The sequence below is a fragment of the Aricia agestis genome, chromosome Z, assembly GCF_905147365.1.
Source record: "Aricia agestis chromosome Z, ilAriAges1.1, whole genome shotgun sequence".
Classification (NCBI taxonomy): domain Eukaryota; kingdom Metazoa; phylum Arthropoda; class Insecta; order Lepidoptera; family Lycaenidae; genus Aricia; species Aricia agestis.
The window spans coordinates 33,781,966-33,802,210 of NC_056428.1; the positions used below are offsets into that span (position 1 = coordinate 33,781,966).

The 20,245-nt window shown below is 34.7% G+C and overlaps 2 protein-coding genes across 2 annotated transcripts in view; both read right to left on the reverse strand.

Annotated features, from left to right (window-relative positions):
• LOC121739135 (protein grindelwald) overlaps nt 1-13,739 on the reverse strand; it is a 38,511-nt gene extending 24,772 nt beyond the window's left edge. Inside the window, exon 1 of the mRNA XM_042131474.1 lies at nt 13,577-13,739. The gene's annotated coding sequence lies outside the window, so the exon portion shown is untranslated. The remainder of the gene's footprint in view (nt 1-13,576) is intronic.
• A 5,076-nt stretch (nt 13,740-18,815) lies between these two features.
• LOC121739130 (period circadian protein) overlaps nt 18,816-20,245 on the reverse strand; it is a 42,723-nt gene continuing 41,293 nt past the window's right edge. Inside the window, exon 25 of the mRNA XM_042131467.1 lies at nt 18,816-19,046. Coding sequence (XP_041987401.1) covers nt 18,936-19,046 — 111 coding nt within the window. The 3' untranslated portion in view covers nt 18,816-18,935. The remainder of the gene's footprint in view (nt 19,047-20,245) is intronic.

Below are 20,245 nucleotides of genomic sequence, written 5' to 3' on the forward strand. Positions count from 1 at the left end.
TAAAGGTATATTTTATTTCATTCATAATCCACAACAAACAATTCTCGAACAAACTGTGACCAAAAATAGACAAAAAAATGGGATCATACAAAAAGGACGGACAACACACAGAACACAAAAACAATGGACTTTGATGTCGTGGCGTCCTCTCTCGGACCCCGCTAAAGTGACCACAAAGGCGCTGTCCTGATTTCTCCCAAAATTTCAGCAATATACTCACCCCGTTTTATATTTCTTCGGAATTAATATGAAATCGTAATAATTATAATGCTACCAGCCTCATTTCTGTAAAATGGTTAACACTATTATTATTTTACCGTTACCGTACCCCAAATTGAATAACAAAAGTTCCGAAATCTAGAGTGTAGACCAGCCATTCCCAAAGTGGGCGATAACGCGATAATTGTGGGCGTTATTAAATAGGTGCGTTGTGTAGAGGCTTGGGGGGTGATTTATTTTATCTGGATGCATTTCAAATTGAAACAATAGGGAGGCTATAACATAATAATATTATTTTATTCTCAAAGTGGGCAGTGGACAAAATAAGTTTAGGAACCGTCTAGTTTAGGAATGGTCTAGACTCTAGAGTCTAGACTAGGGTAATGAATCGTGGTATTCTAGTAGCCAAAAAGCCAAGTTGACTAATTGTTTGACTAATACGAGCGGCTTTTATAGGATTAACGCCACGATGGGGCAGAAAACATCCCGTTCATTTTAATCTGATAAAAATCTCTGTCGTTAATTATAAAACGTTTGGGAGTTTATTTTTGTTATGACTATAAGCGTTGCTAAAAATATCTATTATATAGACTATAGACTATAGAAAGTAGAGAGACACAGGATAATTGTCTGAATTTAATTAGTTTACATTCAGACAATAAGATGAATACTTTTATGATCAAATTTTATTTTCACTTTGGCAAATTTGCTACCTTCAACACCATTTAGACCACTTTTATAACGACCTGCATTAACTAAGAATACTTAATTTGCCAACCTTTAAAAGTATGCTGATATATTAATTGTCATTGACTGCTTTTACCTTTATTACTCGTATTGAACGTCTTTGGCTATGAATGTTTGAGAATGTGGCAACCTACCGTCATGTGGCGGTGAGTCATCGTCACCTGTTCAGAAAGATTTTACCTCTGAGATTATACAGGTATTATACAGTAGCCCTTAAGTCGTTGATACAAGGGTGGTGCCGAAGGTAAATTATCGAAAACACTGCATGTAAGCTAATATTTGTTTGGGACACCGGCGCGGCGTCCCATAAAACAGGTACTTTTCACCGTTTTTTGTATACTTTGCTCAGGTGCGTTTCAAAAGCAATTTTTAATTATAGGGACTGTTATGTTTACACAAAAAGGTGCGTAGGTGGAGCTTTTTTAATGTCTTGATATATTTATATAAATGTTTTTGTTTTCTAGCTTATTGACATTAAAGTAAAGCTTTTGCAATGTTTTCTTTTTAAATTCGTTGCTAAAACAAAAAGCAACACAATAGCGACAATCAAATGAAAAACTAAAAAAACTGGTGACTTTTATGACTACTTACCTATATTACTTAAAACTACATTTTATTGAAATACTATAAACATTAATAAAATATTATCTATTATAAAACATAAAGACTATTTTACATCTAAGCAATAAGTTAGTTGAACGTGGTTGAACTTTCGTAATAAATGCTTATGAATTTTAAATGATGGTGACTCATACGAAATCCTGTCAAAATATGTGTGCACCGATATAAAAATAGTAATTAGCATTAAAATATCAACTGATACGGTATATGAATCTGTTTTGTGTGTACCTGATGTTCGTGTAACCTATTTTAAGCCGTATTTAATTAAGTCGGTTAATTAAAACTGTGAAATATTAAAATATACTCGGTAGTAATATTAAATATTATGTAAATTTACATTTCGAGAGGAAAGGAAATAATTAATAGGTACTTACATTTAAATTGTAAGCTGCAAATTAAGTTTTAATTTATCTTTAAATCTATATAGAAATCGTAAGTGATTTCCAATGTAGAGTGAATTTTTGAATCATAGTGATTAGTGAGCTATAGCTATAAGCACTATGATTTTTGAATCCAAATTAGATTAACACAATCACTATGATAGATCAAGGAGGTATTATTGGCTCGGATATTTGGAACTTTTTACGACAAACAGGTAAGAACATGGTCGTGGAACGAGGGAAGTTTTACTGCGGTTACCTAGCAACGGCGAGGAATAGACACACAAGAAACAGTCGTAGGACTCGTAGGAATAGCAAGAATCGTATCCTTTCACAAAATGTTAACATTGCCCCACAATATGTAAGTTTTTTGTTAAATTGATTGAACTGTTATTTTTTTGTTCCTGTAGTTAACCTAAAATCATACTTTAAGTAGACCAAAGAATTTTTAAAGAAATAAAATACGCAGAAGTCAGTGTAATATTATATAAAAATACAGTAAGTAGGTCACTGTGTCACACACATTTATAACCTTATTTTGTACCGAATATACAGGGTGCAATTAAACCTTCCGATCAATAGATCCTTGTTAAAAATAAAAATATACGTATTTTTTTTTTTATGATCACTCAGTACTAAAATCTTGAGAAATATCCTCCGAAAGTTTTCCTAAAAAACACCACATAATATACGCCGGCGCATGGCTCCCGCCCACCTTGGCGCCACCACCGTTATTTCAAAAAATGAACACCCTATTTTTGTAGTTATATGGACTTTCCTAATGCCCTAAAAAATTTGACCGGCTTTACATTTTAAAATACTTAGTCTTAAATCTTAATATACTTAACACATATTTACATCGAAGGGGAAGAAGGGTATAATAATATATATTATACGTTCGTTTCTCTATCAATCAGCTCTCCCTTTTAAGTTTTAGTACAGACAGAGATAAAAAAACTAAGCAAAATCCAAGAAGTAGATAATATTTTGATTTTTATGCTGATGACATTTCTAAAAAGATTCTTATAAGTATCGCCCTCGGAGCCCCTATGAAGAGAGCGTATTCCCTCTTAAAATGCCGGCAACGCACCGGCAAGCTCTTCTCATGTTGCAAGTGTCCATGGGCGACGGTAATTGCTTTCCATCTGGTGACCCGTTTGCTCGTTTGCCCCCTTATTTTATAAAACAAAGGCCTTGCGGCCAGGGCTTCGTAGAGCAATCTCTGAGGAACGCTGTTTTAGGGAATCTGCCCGGGGGAGCTATTTATTTTTAGTTCTACTCGTCCTCCTAAGCCTCGACACTTCCTATTTTAGGATTCCGTACCCAACAAGTAAAAACGGGTCCTTATTACTAAGACTTCTTTGTCTGTCCGTCTGTCTGTCTGTGTATCTCCAGGCTGTAACTCAAGAACCGCTATAGCTAGACTTCTACAATTTTCTCAGATTATGTATTCTGTTGCCGCTATAACAACAAATATTGAAAACAAAATAAAATTAATATTTAAGGGGGATTCCCATACAACAAACGTGATTTTTCGGTCTTTTTCGCTCTATACTATATGAATAATGGCAAGAGGTAGGCACTTGAATTTTTTGCACATTTTTGTTATAATATAATATTGTGTTTTTTTAATATTTAATAATAATATTAAAATAAAATAAAAATTTAAGGGGGGTTCCCATATAAAAAACACAATTTTTAGCCTATATTTCCTCTATATCGGTACGGAAACCTACGTGCGCGAGTCGCACTTGGCCGATTTTTTAAACAGACGCCTATTAGTGGTTACTAATACCATAAGTATGGTCATACGTGACAATGATGCAATGGATCACCTTGGCGTCGCACACGTATAGTTTTACAATTACCCACTTTATCCGCTTACACATTAATTATCAAGGAAACTCTATGCCTGGAACTTATGAGCTAGAAACCTATTTAAAGTGAGGATTTATTAGCACTAGAATATTCTTACATACTTTAATATTTTTATACTTACTTAAAAAGAACTACACTGTGTGTTACGTTATAGTTCAATGTTTCTTCTTTATTTGATGCGTTAAAAATGGCGTTAGAAATGATGGGACAAACCATTGTAGAGTTACTGCATGATAATTTATTATAAGCGGAGGGATTCTGTGGTAAAAATATATTTTATAACCATACTAACCCATATAATTTATTTCTTGTACATATATTTAATCCACATAATATATATTACTAGAGATCGCCCAATGGTCGAAATTCGACCTTAGTTTCAACGACATTAGGACTCAAAATATTGACTACATCATAGACATAATATAATTATACTTGGACTACATCATATTTTTTCAACTCTTGTCTCTGGGACTCAGCTGCACTCAGACTGGCCGTGTAAGCATTGTCTAATAGTATCTAAGATTCAATAAAAAAAACTATAATCTATTTTTAATTTGTCACCTTGTTGTCAACAGACTTCAAACATAAATAAAAGAGTATAATTCGTATGTTATGTTATGGCTTGTCACTCAAAAATCTGTAATTTTTCCTAGTTTGTGTGTTGTTGAGTGTGTAATGTTTTATTTGTTAAAATATATGATAAAAGCATAATTTCAAAATAATACTAGCTCTATGCACTCCTTCACCATATAAACTATAATTGTGCAAAATTTCATTCACCTACCTTTACCCATTTTTCGTCAAAAGGGATACAAAGTTTTTGGCTCACGTATTAATATTATATAGAACATTTTATATTATTAACTAGACGTTCCACGCGGCTTCGCCCGCGTAAATTATATATTTAACAGACAAATTTGTCTACGATAAATAGCCTATGATCCTTCACGTGGTCTACTTCTTATTTGTGCAAAATAACAGAAAAAATGCTCCAGTAGTTCGTGAGATAAGCCCTTTCAAATAATTTCCCCCGTTTTTTCCACATTTTCCTCTATTTCTTCGCTCCTATTAGCCTTAGCGGGATAAAAAATAGTCTATAGCCTTCTTCGATAAATGGGCTATCTAGCACTGAAATAATTATTCAAATCAAACCAGTAGTTACTGAGAGTAGCGCGTTCAAACAAGCAAACTCTTCCGCTTTATAATATTAGTGTAAGTATAGAATAATATGTTATTTGTATTTAACGGCCGAACAGACAGACGGACGAATACGTCCTGCAGGATGACTATCGATGCTCATGATGTGTCACCATTTGGACACTAAGGAAAGTTAAAACCATAGGTTAAAACGGTATAGACGCTGAGTATGACAATAGAATTTTTATTGTTTTATCTCATTGGTATGCAAAATGCGTTAGCGCTCATGGTACGATGCAATGGCTACCTTTGTTGTATTATTTGTTTTATTATTATAGCGACACAAAAATATGAAATTCGTGAAAAAAAACCATTATTAATCTAATTAGTTATTTTGATTTTTAGTTTTCTAAGGCTCTACAAAAACGATAACTTTGATCCAAAGTAAGACTCTAAATGTTATTATTTTATTATCTCCAAGGGGCAATATCTTAATTTACAGCCTCACAGAAAACCGGTGTAAAATAATGCTGTCATAAGTTTTTTTTTTAATTCTTTAGTCACTATCAGATTGGACCAGAAGCCTACCAAGCCTGTAATCATCAGTCATCAGATCATTATGTTAATAATGGTAGTATGTTTACTAAAAAGTAAAATACTGTAAAGTGTTTTTTCCTACGAAGGAAACTAATATCCGCTTTCCTTCAAGCATATAGGGTTTTCTGTTAAAAACACCTAGGTGAATTAATATGTGAAGTATTTTTAAGCAAAAGTTATAGAGTTGCAGCCCTATTATTTAAGGTAGGTAGCTGATGATTTCAGTATCTCAATATATTGTATTAACCTACCTAGGGCGAGTACAATATATTGAGATTTAGTTAAGGAAGGGCTATGCTAACCTCTATTAGTCTTATTCGGAGCGTGCGAAGTGGGTGGAGGGGGTAAAGAAAGCGATTGCCACGCTTGCCGCGGCAAAAATATGCAACCAAAGGGGCTCAACTGAGCCCCTTTGGTTGAATAATCTAGAACATAGAATTATAACCTTTAGAAAAGGCATTCCATACAATCGTATGCGCGCAAATGTGTCATCCCCGAAATGAGTGAGCTCACTCGTCTGAGAGCAGTATGCCATAGGACGCGGTGACAGTCGGACGTGTTTAATGCATTGATTATGTAAAATATACATTGAAAGCGCAAAATGAGTGAAAGAGAAAGTAGTATATGCTATTACTGTAAGACAAAAAGGACGACGACATTTTCTCGATACACATTTTGCATGCAAAAATAGCTACAGTTTTGATCATAAACCTATAATGCTACGACAGTATATATTATGTCTATGGTTTTGATGGCGTATGCCAGATCCAGTATTGACATCGTTGAGCTCAGTTAGTAGTCAAACAAACTTGTCAATCTTGTTTTGAAATTTTTAGACATTGGTCTTTATTCGTAGACTGCAAAAATAACAGCAGAAATAGGTAGTCACTAGTCAGTATACAAATTTAATGTTTTTCCTAAATCCACTAGGAAATTAGATCAGATAGCTGCTGTAAAAATGAAAAAGTATGTGATTCGATATAACCTAAAATTGCATTATCAGTCAAGTCAATTTTATTTGAGTTGCATTTTATAAAGATTATTAATATCTGATGAGTACCTAGCTATTATTTTAGTGTTGATGAATGATGGATCACCATGGTCTCTCTCTCTGGACAAAACTTGCAGTGATAGTTTCATAGAATTTCATATTTTATTTAAATCCAAAGTACCTATCAGGTGGAAGAAATAGTGACTCACAAATGACGATAAACCAGATACTATATCTGGTTTAACTGATCTTTTAGAAGCTGGAGATAGAGTTATGAATGAAAAAGGTTTTTCAAGTAAGCAAGTTTTAGATGAAAGGGGTAAAAAAGTTAAAATTATTATGCCTCACTCGTTTTATTTTGCTCAAAATGGTTTGAGCAAAATAAAACGAGTACCGTACTCTGAAGAGGAAACCGAAAGGACTTATGACATTGCTCGAGTATACGTTACTATTTTAGAAACTCATTGATTGAAAGTGTAACTCAGAAACATGAAGAATGTTTGCAGTGTTTTAGTAAATTTATAGACTCCGATTTTCTTCAAGAGTATTAATGTTGTAAAAAATAAATAAAAACAAGATTTTTAATAACATTACATTTATTTTTTTCAAGTATAAAGTATTGCTCGTATTTTTATAACTGATTAAAGCAGCAATATGTTTCCACTTGCCGCTCTGGTTATAAACGCAGCTGCATTTTACTTCAGCAACAACCCGATCATTATTATCTATCTGTAAGAATGAATAAAAATGTTTAGACTTGCTTTATCCAAATGTTTAGTAACGTTTTTTGGTTGGTTGTGTACTTACGTTTGAACTTGTTTTATAGGGTGCTAAAGTCACCGATGTTCGGCGAATTATATTGGCTCGTATTATATAACATTGCCATTAGTTCTTAGCTCTTCTACATCCCTTACATGTCCTGCTACCACCAATTTATTTCCTTTTAGCATAGATTGGGCCTTGAAACTTATTGAGTGTTTTGAACTCCCAAAACCATTTTTTATGATTATATTCATTTTTCACAAGTAGCTTTTAACTGAATATAACCCAAATACCATTAATTATTGTTCTATATATATTTTATTTGCTATAATATTTACAAAATAAACAAACTCTTGTTGTTTATTTTTTGACACATGCCCCTAAAACTTCGTTTGAAATATGTCACTACTGACGTGCACGTTCCGAATCATAGACATAATATATATACTGTCGTATTCCGAATACTTACATCGTAAGAACATGACGTAAGCCTAAAGTCAAGACGCTAGTGATACACGTGTGACAATCATGATATGATAAGTTTAAGAATTAAGTTTATAAAGAATGCATCGTTGTTTTAGTATCTCTAAGATTATGTGTCCAAACCATAGACTTAATATATGGTCCAAACCGACAGTATATTATAAGTTTATGGTCGAAACTAAGAGGAGAATCTCTAAAATCGACCAAAATCAAATTTAGCATACACCACAATTATTCAAAAGCGCTTTCCAATTTTATAAATCAATATTAACATGAATAGATTTTGCGGAAGCTCTGAAGGGCTTTGTTGCGTAATAAACAATAATATTTCACAGACTCGGGAGGGCTGGATTCGATTGGGGCCGTTTTGCTCCGGATATTAGAGCAAACGGGCTCGACCTACCTGAAATGTCAATACAGTTGAGGTGGAAATGTTGTTTCAAATCACAATATTGCCTGGACATTTCAATATCGTTCATCGTTCAGTTTCATTTGGACGACTTTTGTTCTTATCTCAGGCATAATAAAATATATACAGACGAACATAATATACCTTCTCCTTTTATGGTCGGTTATAAAAATATACAGACTTCTACCATAAACTGAGGCCGAATTAACTACGATCTCTACAACAGGAACAGTGCCGTAAATAGGGCGGTGCCACCGGTGCCCAGGCACAGGGCGTAGACTCTAGGGGGGCGCAAAAATGGCCAAACCAGGCAGGAGTAGGTATTATTTTTTCGGTTTGCTCCCGATAATAGTTCCCTCTGCGCCCCTAGAGTACGTTTCTAACAGTAAAATAGACCTATACATTGCTTTGGGTAATATAATATCTAAAAAAGCAAGGGGGCACTTGTAGAACCTCGCACAGAGCGCAAAAAAGACTATTTACGGCACTGAACAGGAAAGATCTCTATCCATACTATTATTATAATATTTTATGCGAAAGTGTGTCTTTCTGTCTGTCTGTTACCTCCTCACGCCCAAACTACCCTGTTACGGCAAAACAATGCAACCCGGGTTACATCATTTTGTAATAATATAGTCTAAATTTATGTACTTGATGTAAGCTTTATATTGATTGAACCCAAAAAATTGAGGACAAGTTTTAAACCGAAATATTCCATGTATCATTTTGCTGTAACCCAAAAATATGAGACTGAAATATTTCAGCAAAACACTGTAAGCCACCTACAGGCTTTTTTTTTTTAATGAAATAAGGGGGCAAACGAGCAAACGGGTCACCTGATGGAAAGCAACTATCGTCGCCCATGGACACTCGCAGCATCAGAAGAGCTGCAGGTGCGTTGCCGGCCTTTTAAGAGGGAATAGGGTAATAGGGGAGGGTAGGGATGGGAAGGGAAGGGAATAGGGGAGGGTAAGGAAGGGAATAGGGTAGGGGATTGGGCCTCCGGTAAACTCACTCACTCGGCGAAACACAGCGCAAGCGCTGTTTCACGCCGGTTTTCTGTGAGAACGTGGTATTTCTCCGGTCGAGCCGGCCCATTCGTGCCGAAACATGGCTCTCCCACGTATAAAATGCTGTAAGCCTACAGGCCTGCAGGCTGTAGGCTGCAGGCCTGTAGGCTTACAGCATTTTGCAAAAATTTTAAATATTGCAGCGTTTTGTACCCGTAGTAGCATAACAATCTCCCAACTTTGAGCTTATTTTATTTTAAGATAATTAAAAAATATACGATAAAATAATGTTCTAATGAACATTTGGTAATATTTTAATTTATAAGTAATCAGCTCATTTAGAAACCATGTACGTATTACCTATCTATACTGGATAAAATTTGATAACGAGCTTAAGTAAAAAAAAAAAATAAACTCATTTTTTTAAAGTTGACGTGTTACAGGATACAGCGTTTTGTCGTAACAGGGTAGCAAACCGCTGAACTGATTTTGATGAAATTTAGTATGGGGATACTTTGAGACCCGAGAAAGGACATACTAGGATACTTTTTATCCCCGAAAAATGTACGGATCCACCGCGATAAACAAATTTTGACGCAACGGAGTTGCGGGCGTCATCTAGTACCCAATAGTAATATTGTAAGTGCGAAGGATATTTTGGTATTGAGATGTTTTGAGTCCCTGGAAGGCATCTAGGATAGTTTTTGTCTTGGGAAAATTCATGGTTGCATGACGATCAATAAATTTGGATGCGAAGAAATTGCGAGCAACTTCCTGTATAAAACGTATTTCTATGAAATGAAATATCAATTTTAATTTAGCCATATAATTTAAAACGGAATAAATGAAACACTATTCTCCGAAAATCAGTAGTTCATGGAACAAATATAATTAATATAATTTTACCACAAAATTGAAAATCAGATGCAAAATTTAATAATACGATAATTAAAAGTGAATATTAAAAATTTTAAACGAGGATGGGATATACAAGTTAATTATAAAGCTTTCAACGAGAACGTAATTAAAAATGATATTATAGTTAAAACCGTACAACGTACAGAGCTTTACAGAAATTTTACGTGATAACAGTGCCGTAAATAGCCCTATTTACGGCACTGTTATCACTTAAAATTTCTGTAACATAATATACCTTCTCCTTTTATGGTCGGTTATAAAAATATACAGACTTCTACCACAAACTGAGGCCGAATTAACTACGATCTCTACAACAGGAACAGTGCCGTAAATAGGGCGGTGCCACCGGTGCCCAGGCACAGGGCGTAGACTCTGGGGAGGGGCGCAAAAATGGCCAAACCAGGCAGGAGTATTATTTTTTCGGTTTGCTCCCGATAATAGTTCCCGCTGCGCCCCTAGAGCACGATTCCGACAGTAAAATAGACCTATATATTGCTTTGGGTAATATAATATCTAAAAAAGCAAGGGCGCAGTTGTAAAAGCTCGCACAGGGCGCAAAAAAGACATGACACAAAGAAATGTTATTTTGTATGTCAAAAATGTGCCTCATCTCATGGTTTTTAGTACAGTTATCAAGGTGCTAAGCTGCCATTAACAGTAATGATCTACATTCGACATCTGTGCAACAAATGCAATGGGGAGTTAAATTTTAATGATGAAAACACTTATACAAAGACTGCATGTGCTACTTTGAGCACACGCGACAAGTGTATACTCTTTAGGGTTCCGTACCCAAAGGGTAAAAACGGGACCCTATTACTAAAACTTCATTGTCTGTCCGTCTGTCTGTCTCCAGCCTCTCCATGCTGTATCTCAAAAACCACTATAGCTAGACTGCTGAAATTTTCACAGATTGTTATAGCGGCAACAGATATGCCGCTATAACAACAAATACTGAAAACAAAATAAAATTAATATTTAAGGGGGGTTCCCATACAACAAACGTGATTTTCTCGGCCTTTTTTGGTCCATATCAATAATGACAAGAGGTAGGCACTTGATTTTTCACGCATTCTTGTTTTATATGTGTACTTTAATATTGAATAATAATATTAAATAGTACGGGGTGGCTACCGAAAGGTCGGCGAAACAGAGGCAGACCCAAGAAAAGGTGGCGCGACGAACTAGACGCTGTTGATAAAGAGTGGCCGAACACAGCAAAGGATAGAGACGTGTGGAAGGAAAGAGGGAAGGCCTTTGCCCAGCAGTGGGACACAAACGGCTAAATAGATTAGAATTAAAATAAAATAAAAATTTAAGGGAGCATAATTTTTAGCCTATTTTTGCTCTATATCGGTACGGAACCCTTCGTGCGCGAGTCCGACTCACACTTGGCCGATTTTTGTTTTTACATTTGTTGTTAGGGCATGAATTTTCTTGTTCGTTGCTAGAAAATGCATATATTTTTCATCAAAACAAAAGAGATAGGTACATGGCCCTAAGACACCGGCTAGGTAACACTTAGCGTTGGAAGGTGGTTGGTGAAAACAGGCATTACAGTATCAGTGGTGAAGCCTTGTGAGCTCTTTTTTGTGTGTCGGTTGAGAATGGCATCCTAAATCTTATTATTATTGAGCTAATGGAAAACTATGACAATAATTCTAATCAATTTCTTAAATCCTCATCTAATACGAGTATATAAAAATAAGTCGGGTTTTCCCTTCTGACGCTATAACTCCAGAACGCACGAACCGATTTCCACGGTTTTGCATTCGTTGGAAAGGTCTCTGGCTCCGTGAGGTCTATAGAAACAAATTCAGTAAAAACTTAAAGGAAAAACAGGAGAACGGGAAAAAATATTTTATGGCAAAACAACAGCTAGTAATTTATGTTAATAACGCTTTTAGATTATTGACATTGTACATATTTTGCATTCAAGTTCAATAATATTATTTTGAAAAATATTCTTGCTTTAGTTTAAAACATTATTGCTTATATTAGAGATTTTATTATGATCGTGCTACGAACAATAATTATTCGTAGCAAGATCATAATTATTATGAACATTTATTATTTCTAGACTTTGTAGTCAGCAGCAAACCATTGTAACTTTTTCATTATGAACTCTTTGCTCTACTAATATCTACTTTACGCTTATAACTACCGACCAGTCAAAGACTATAACTTATTACTTACCTATTGTAATCCTAGACAGAAATTAATTCTCTCTACCTCTATGGCTTGGCTTTGATAATATGAAAGGTAAGCGAAACGTATTAAGCTTGCATTTTCCATTGCTATTATAATAATTATGATGCTATACAATAAATATAGGGCTCTGAAACGTACCTAATAAAAAATGCTGCGATGCGTTTTTGAATTTATTGTCCAAAATTGAGTATTGTTTACATGTTGTTTACTAACAATAATTTGAACGTGTTTTCAAAATTTAGAATAAAATGAGCTAAAGGAAGTCTTCCGGGAACGATACAACGACTGTAAAATATAAAGAAACATGTCGTTCGCGCGTTCAACTCTACATCCGTGCCAACTGCCAAGTTTCAACCAAATCGATTTAGTAGTTCTAAAGTCATTCAAGAAACCAAAATACATTCAAATTCTTATTGTTAATGAGAACGCATAATTTTTGGGAAACTAAATTTTAGGAAACCTATAAATTCCCTTCCCTTCCCATCCCTACCCTCCCCTATTACCATATTCCCTCTTAAAAGGCCGGCAACGCACCTGCAGCTCTTCTGATCAGGTGAACCGTTTGCTCGTTTGCCCCCTTATTTCATAAAAAAAAAATTGTACATAATATTTCGTACATATAGCTATAGATATATCTACATTGTTGATCTGTTTGTTCTGACTTCTGTTCGAAAAACAAGAATTCAATTTTTTCTTAATACCTCTACATATATTTAGTAGGTAAGTATAACACTTCTAATAATAAAAAAGAATGAAAATTCATACCTTTGTCTACAATTGTGTCTTCAATAGCCTAACAACTGTTTTAACGATGAACCTAATTAGTTTTTAATGATTAACTAATAACACTTGTTAATGGCTTATTATCTTTTAAAACGTCAGGTGATCTATCAAACACCTTTAGGGAAAAATAAGATTAGTCATTCGTGTAGAACGCTTAGATATCCTTATAATGAGATCATTAAATCACCTTAAAATCACGTGCTTGATAAAATAAGTTGAGTACCTACGTTAAAATTTGCACCTGCCCTAATATTCATATTCAATTAAGGTTTGAGGAAACTTTCTAAGGACGGTTATAACACGACTATAACCAATATTTACACGGCACTTAGTAGGTGAAAGTTATTCTAGAAAAATATTAGGTACTTATTATGCTTCTAGAAATTTTGGAGAATATGATATTATATAAAATTATGCGTAAACTTACCTTCAATCCTTTATCATTTTGCGTTTAAATGGCACAAAATGGCACAAACACTTTCTACATTAAATTTCGAACAGTTGCAACCGCGGCCAATCACGAAGGTGGATGACGGAATGTGACTCTTGCGCAGGTAGAGCTGCGCGTGTGCGTTAATAGCCGAGCGTCTTGTATGTGTGCGTTCAACTTTAAAACCTCACGTCCTTGTGTTTAACAGAATAGAGATAAAATGACGAGATGTTACAACCTCAACGTTCGGAAAACCTTTATTCGATACGGGGTGTTATCGAACGGGTTTAACGAATTTTGTTTGAACGAATGTTTAAGTAAACTTGCGTACGTATATTTTTACTGGTTACTGGTTAGGTAACAATAGGTAGTTTTTCCGTTATTAATATTATTTAAATTAGAAGCCTTTTGTATCCTTATTTCGATTTTCGTCACACAAACTATCGCTTATCTGTCTCTATTTTGATAAAATGTTAGATACCGTACTAAGACTTAAAACCCCACTTGCTAGAGCAATCGAAATGTTTAGACTCTAAAAAGACCAATAATATTATATAATTAGAATATAAGTAGATTATGGAACCCTTTTTTTTTGTGAAATAAGGGGGCAAACGAGCACACGGGTCACCTGATGGAAAGCAACTTCCGTCGCCCATTGACACTCGCAGCATCAGAAGAGCTGCAGGTGCGCTGCCGGCCTTTTAAGAGGGAATAGGGTAATAGGGGAGGGTAGGCATGGGAAGGGATAGGGGATTGGGCCTCCGGTAAACTCACTCACTCGGCGAAACACAGCGCAAGCGCTGTTTTACGCCGGTTTTCGATGAGAACGTGGTATTTCTCGGGTCGAGCCGGCCCATTCGTGCCGTATCAAGGCTCTCCCACGTATCCTTGTATGAGCCTTAAATATACAACCACAGAATATACTTAATATTTTATATAGTAGTACCAAATAGGTACAACTGGGGCCTGATTCTCATCTCTCTTCGTTCACGGGACGCAGGCCTTACAATTGATCTGAGATTCGAGTTAATAATATGAGAATTAGGTCGCTAATTATAATATATATTATTAAGTACTAGCTGTTGCCCGCAGCTTCGCTCGCGTTAATAAGAATTATTGTTAAATAAGTATCAAAGTCTCAGCCCGATCGGTTTAAAATTTACAAAGTTTCATACAAACTTTCATGCCCTATTTCATTCCCTTGGGGGTAAAGTGATCAAAATCCTTTCTTAGCGGATGCCTTCGTCACAACATCTACCAGCATGCCCAGCCCGATCCGTCTAGTGGTTTGGGCTTGGGCGTGTTTATTATTTAGACGGCATAGTACACTATTATGTAGACGGCTAATTATAATTAATATTAGTCGGTAATTACTTCTATATAATTAATAATATAGTTTTTAAGTTCTATTATCATCAAACGAAACTTTATCAGTTACAATTACTAATAGAAGAGGACATTAAAATAATAATACAAATTGTTCATGTTGTATATTTACTCACGAAACTTCACAAAACAAAAATATTGTAAAATTATAATCATAATAACACATACCGCTTTCTCATTTTTCAACAAGTCTTAAGCTATCCTATAACCCCAATACTCTCTCCCGAAAAAGGTCTGATACATTAATATTTTAATATTATAAGCTCTATTTTAAAGATATTCAGGTATTTTTATATCAGCATTACATGCTTACTATTGGTATATATGTACATAGGCACATAGTGGAGGTAATTTGGAATGATAATATGACCTATTATAGATGTCCGTTTATAGTTAATCTGTTCCCTTTAGGCACGTAGTTTTAAGCATGCTCTAGAGAAAATCAGTGATATGTATGACTCCGTACTTGTCAAAAAGGGTTAATAAACCCTTATTTTCGTACACTGATCTGTCGGTCTGTTGCGGCGGTTAAAATTGGGTGATTGAAATTTTATTTGCCACTAGGTGCCGCTATGTAGTCGGGACCTTAGGGTCTGTCGTGTCAAACTACTGTCATATGTCACGATATAGCCGTCATGCGTCACGATGATATGCCTATTTGACACAATAGACCCTTAGGCTACATAGCGATTAGCGGCGCCTGGTGCCAAATAGAATTTCAAACATCCTCGTTTGCTCGCTTTGAAAGACCAGCGCAAAGAATACTTCACACTAAAACGATACGAGACTAGACGCAGCGGTGACTAATAGCGGTACAAAATTGAAATATCATGCACCTTCGCTTTTGAAAATTCAGTTTTGTATTCCAAGTAGCGATTCGTCTCGTCTTGTTTCGGTGTGACCTGACACTAAGGAATACCTTTTCCTAACATTGACAATAGACCTTAACATTGTTTATGTATCAGATTAATCAATTCTCAATCAACAGTATGTTGCAACTTACATATTATATATACAATTACATTTCAGCGTTATTGTAAAATTAAAAGTAGAAAATTACTTTCAAAAAACATTAATTACGTTTTAGGTGTGTATGCATAACCTTAGAAACTTAAAAACGACTTATGTTATACTTAAACTTAATTAAAACGCCACATATAAGTCTAAATAAGCGATGCCTTTTTTAATATTATTTTGAGAAATCCTGTAGAACACATTGGCATTATTCGCTAAGTTTAGGAACTCGTGTTCTCAAATATTATAATTTGGTTAAATTATGATATTGATTCAAATCCGTATAACCTAAATTGATTTTTAACATAATGTTACTAAACACTTTTGTTAGTCTTTGGTTACCCTGTAAGAAGTTATAAAAAGTTACAAAAAATGCACACATCGCAAATTATAGTAGGTACTTACTAGATTTTAGGGTTACCACTTTGATTTTAACCGACTACAAAAAGGTAACATTTTATTAAATATACAATTTTGTTCGTATTTTTGTCACAATCAGACTAGAATTGTATTAATAAAATATCAGGTTCTATTAATATAATCATAGAACAACCTATTTGAATCCCATTAAACATTATATTAACTCTTGTACTGTGTTTGCCATTTTTTAATTTTACTTAAAATGTAAGAATAAATAGTAAAAGTTGCATACCCTGCAATACTAAACTTGCTTTCGAAGTTAAAAAATTCTTACGACTTTCGGCGCCAAACTGGGTTATTACGAAAAGTTTCTCAAATATTGTGTATTTTTTGTAAGAAATACGAAAAAGAGTAAAATTATAGTTAAACCAACATTAAAGTAAAGAGCCTAAAATTACCAAGAGGGCTTAGACGTATCCTATATTTACTATATCGTAACGATAACGAAGTTTTAAAAGAACAAGAAATTATCGTATGAGATTTTGAGGGATATTTTTATTTTTGTATTTATTTTAAAGAACTCCATGCAGAATAGACCACAAGTATATTGAAACACTGGAATTTACTGCAAAAAAATGCGGTTTAAAATTGTCAATTTAAATTTTGGAGCCAAAACGGATCTATAGTCTGTATGACGTCACTACTGTTTGACAATTATTGACAATGCCCCACCTGATCGTACCTTTCAAAAAGTTGTCATGCCCCGTGTACCTTATCAAAATGGAGGCTCATTTTGATCGTTTTTAACGCTAAATGGAACGCGGGGATAGCATGTGTGACGTCACTGAACGCTGATTGGTGTTTTGAAATCCGTTCCGTTTCAAGTTGCTTGTAATTCGTCATTTTTGTAAAAAAAAAAAACAATATTTTATAAAATATTAACCTTGCAGTGGCCCTTCTTTTATATTTTTCTAACGTTTTAAGGAGGCTATCACATAAATTATGTCAAAAATTAGCAGGTCAGTACGAATATCGACCTTACGTACATTAAAATAACGTTCAATATCAGCGCGCCTGGTACAGTGGCGGTTACTACGCTCGCCGCTTTCTTGATAGGGCGAAAATGTATGAAGAAATTTGAGAGCGTTTCTTATTTTTCTTATAAATGGAAATGTTATTTATTTTTATATAAAATATTTAGCTATTCGTATAGGGGACTAAATAAGCAACAATTTTTTTGTTTATTTATTTTCTTTAGTTCAGTGTATTTAGCTATAATGGCACCTAATCAAACCCCATTTTTTTTTAATATTTTGCGATTATTGTGATGGTTAAAACGTATTTATGTGAAAATTTTGTATGCGGCTATACAATTTTTATGGTGTAGACGTGGAGATGAATATATTATCTTTCATTTAAAACCAAAATATCCTTGCAGTGTGACTCCTAATTCTTTAAAATGGTACCTGAAAATCGCTGATATTTGTGAAAAAATGTGATAGATAAAGATTCATAAATATTATGTTATGTCAATTCTAAGTGATCATTCTCAAACTTCGTTACCGTTTTCTACTAATTTAATTAATCTAAGCTCTTGAAATTATTCGCACAAATTTTTCGAAATGTCTTACATAGAATTATATAAGTGCGTAAGAATTTACTCGAATTCATTATGAAAAATATTACAAAGCATTGACGTCACTATGACCACAAAGTGGTAGATCCGCCATTAAAAATATTTAATATAGCATGTAAATATATTCTTTATTTTAAAGATATTCTAACTACTTACTTAGTAATTCCAATTTGGCATATTATCTCTAATGATGTTACGTTCCGAGCATTAAGATACATTAGTGGTTAGTGTGACCAGAAATATAAAAACACTTGATAATAATTCATTCAATTTGATTCGTGAAATGAAATTAAAGTCAAACATTGATATTCTTTGATTTCGAACTGATTACAATTAAGTATTAATATTTTGTACTCGAAGTTACTAAAATATTTTTATATTAATATAGATTTAGAATACATGTTTTAGCTCTGGCACTTATAGATATACCTACTCTAAGATAATAATGTGGTATCTCAATAAAAACGGCGTCTTTCATATGGCAGTTTGAAAGTTTCTTGTGTAAATATCTTTTCTCGCTTAAGCCGCTAAACTGAATTAAATTCAATTAGGTACTATAATATGTTGAACACGACCAAAGAACACGACACGACAACGTAAAGAACACAAACGAATTTAGATACAACGAAGTTGCATCTTGTTAAAATATATTTATAATCTTTTATCTTTAAACGAGCAATTCTTGTGTATATAATTGGAATCTCGGAATCTTCTCCAACAATTTTCATGAAATTTAGTATATATGGGGTTTCGGGGGCGATAAATCGATCTAGCTGGGAATCATGTTATTCGTGTTTTATCGAATACCGAGCTAAGCTCGGTCAAATAGCCAGTATATTATATATACATCTCGTTACATACATACGCATTGCCAGTCAAACTCGAGCTTATATAAATAGCGGACAGCGTTTTATATTTCCAGTCAGTCTTAAAAATTACGTTATTAATATTAAGTAATTACTACGTCGTGGCCGTTTCTGTTTCTTGAGGTGGGGGGAGGGGGGCGTCTTCTTCGTACACTATCACCATCTTATCGTAGCCTCGATGACGACGTTTCACGGTTTTCTTGGTCTGAAAAAAAGGAGTAATCACAGATTTTATTTGTAGTTCGATGCAATGCAGAGGTAATATCGGCGAAATTGATTCCTAGGCAGTTGACAGACCAGCGTCATTTGGTCGGATCATGTCAATTCAATGTTCACTTTGATCTGTCGGCTGGGTTTGACGCAACGCGACCAAACTACGTAGGTTCCCCATCTGCCTAGGAATCAACTTCTCTGATAGACAAGGATGGATAAAATGGGTCATGAATGCGAAATAACTGTCATCCGACATAAAATGAGCATTTATTAATTTTTATTTCGGCCATAAGCAAATTGATGTTTGTATGCCGTTGCCGATGCGGTGTGGAAATACTAATTATTCCTTCTTGTTAGCAACGCGCCAAAAGATCCTTGCTTAGCTGCTCGTATTGGCTCAGTTTTAGTCTTCATTTAATTGAACCTATGCGCATAGGAAACAGTGCCGTAAATAGGGCGGTGCCACCGCTGCCCAGGCACAGGTCGTAGACTCTGGGGGGGCACAAGAATGACCAGGTAGAGTCTTATTTTTTCGAATTGCTCCCGATAAGTACTTCCCGCTGCGCCCCAGAGATGTTTTCTAATGTAGTAAAAAAATATATATCCACAGCCGAACATATTATAATTTATAACCTTCTCCTATTTGGAAGTCAGTTAAAAAACAAGGGTGCAGTTATATCAGCTCGCACAGGGCGCAAAAAAGGCTATTTACGGCACTGATAGGAAATAAAATCTAGTTGCGAAAAATTTTAGCTGACAATCTGCGAAACTGTCTAGCTGAGAGAAAGTCCAAGTTCTGAGAAGCTGTTTAGTTACGAAAGTCCAACTTAGCTGTACATTTGCACCGTGTCCATATTATCAAAACAGTGTACACAGGACCGGACCGTGACCCTGGGCTGCAACTACTTAAGAGGGCGACTAACGCAAAAAATCAAACATCGTCCTTCTCTCTTCACACTCATGCCCGTCTTTCATATGCCAGGTGAAAAAGGACGACGCGGAATCATCGACAAGTTAGTTTTTTCTTAATAACTCGATACGACGACAACGGCGTCATTGAGACACGTGTCTCAATGATGGAATTTTATACAATGTGTTAAAATATTAACTTACTTTAATGCACGGTTGCGGCAGTATATGAAAAATTCGTGAAAATTAGAGAAGAGAGAGAAAATTTTAAGATATCCTATT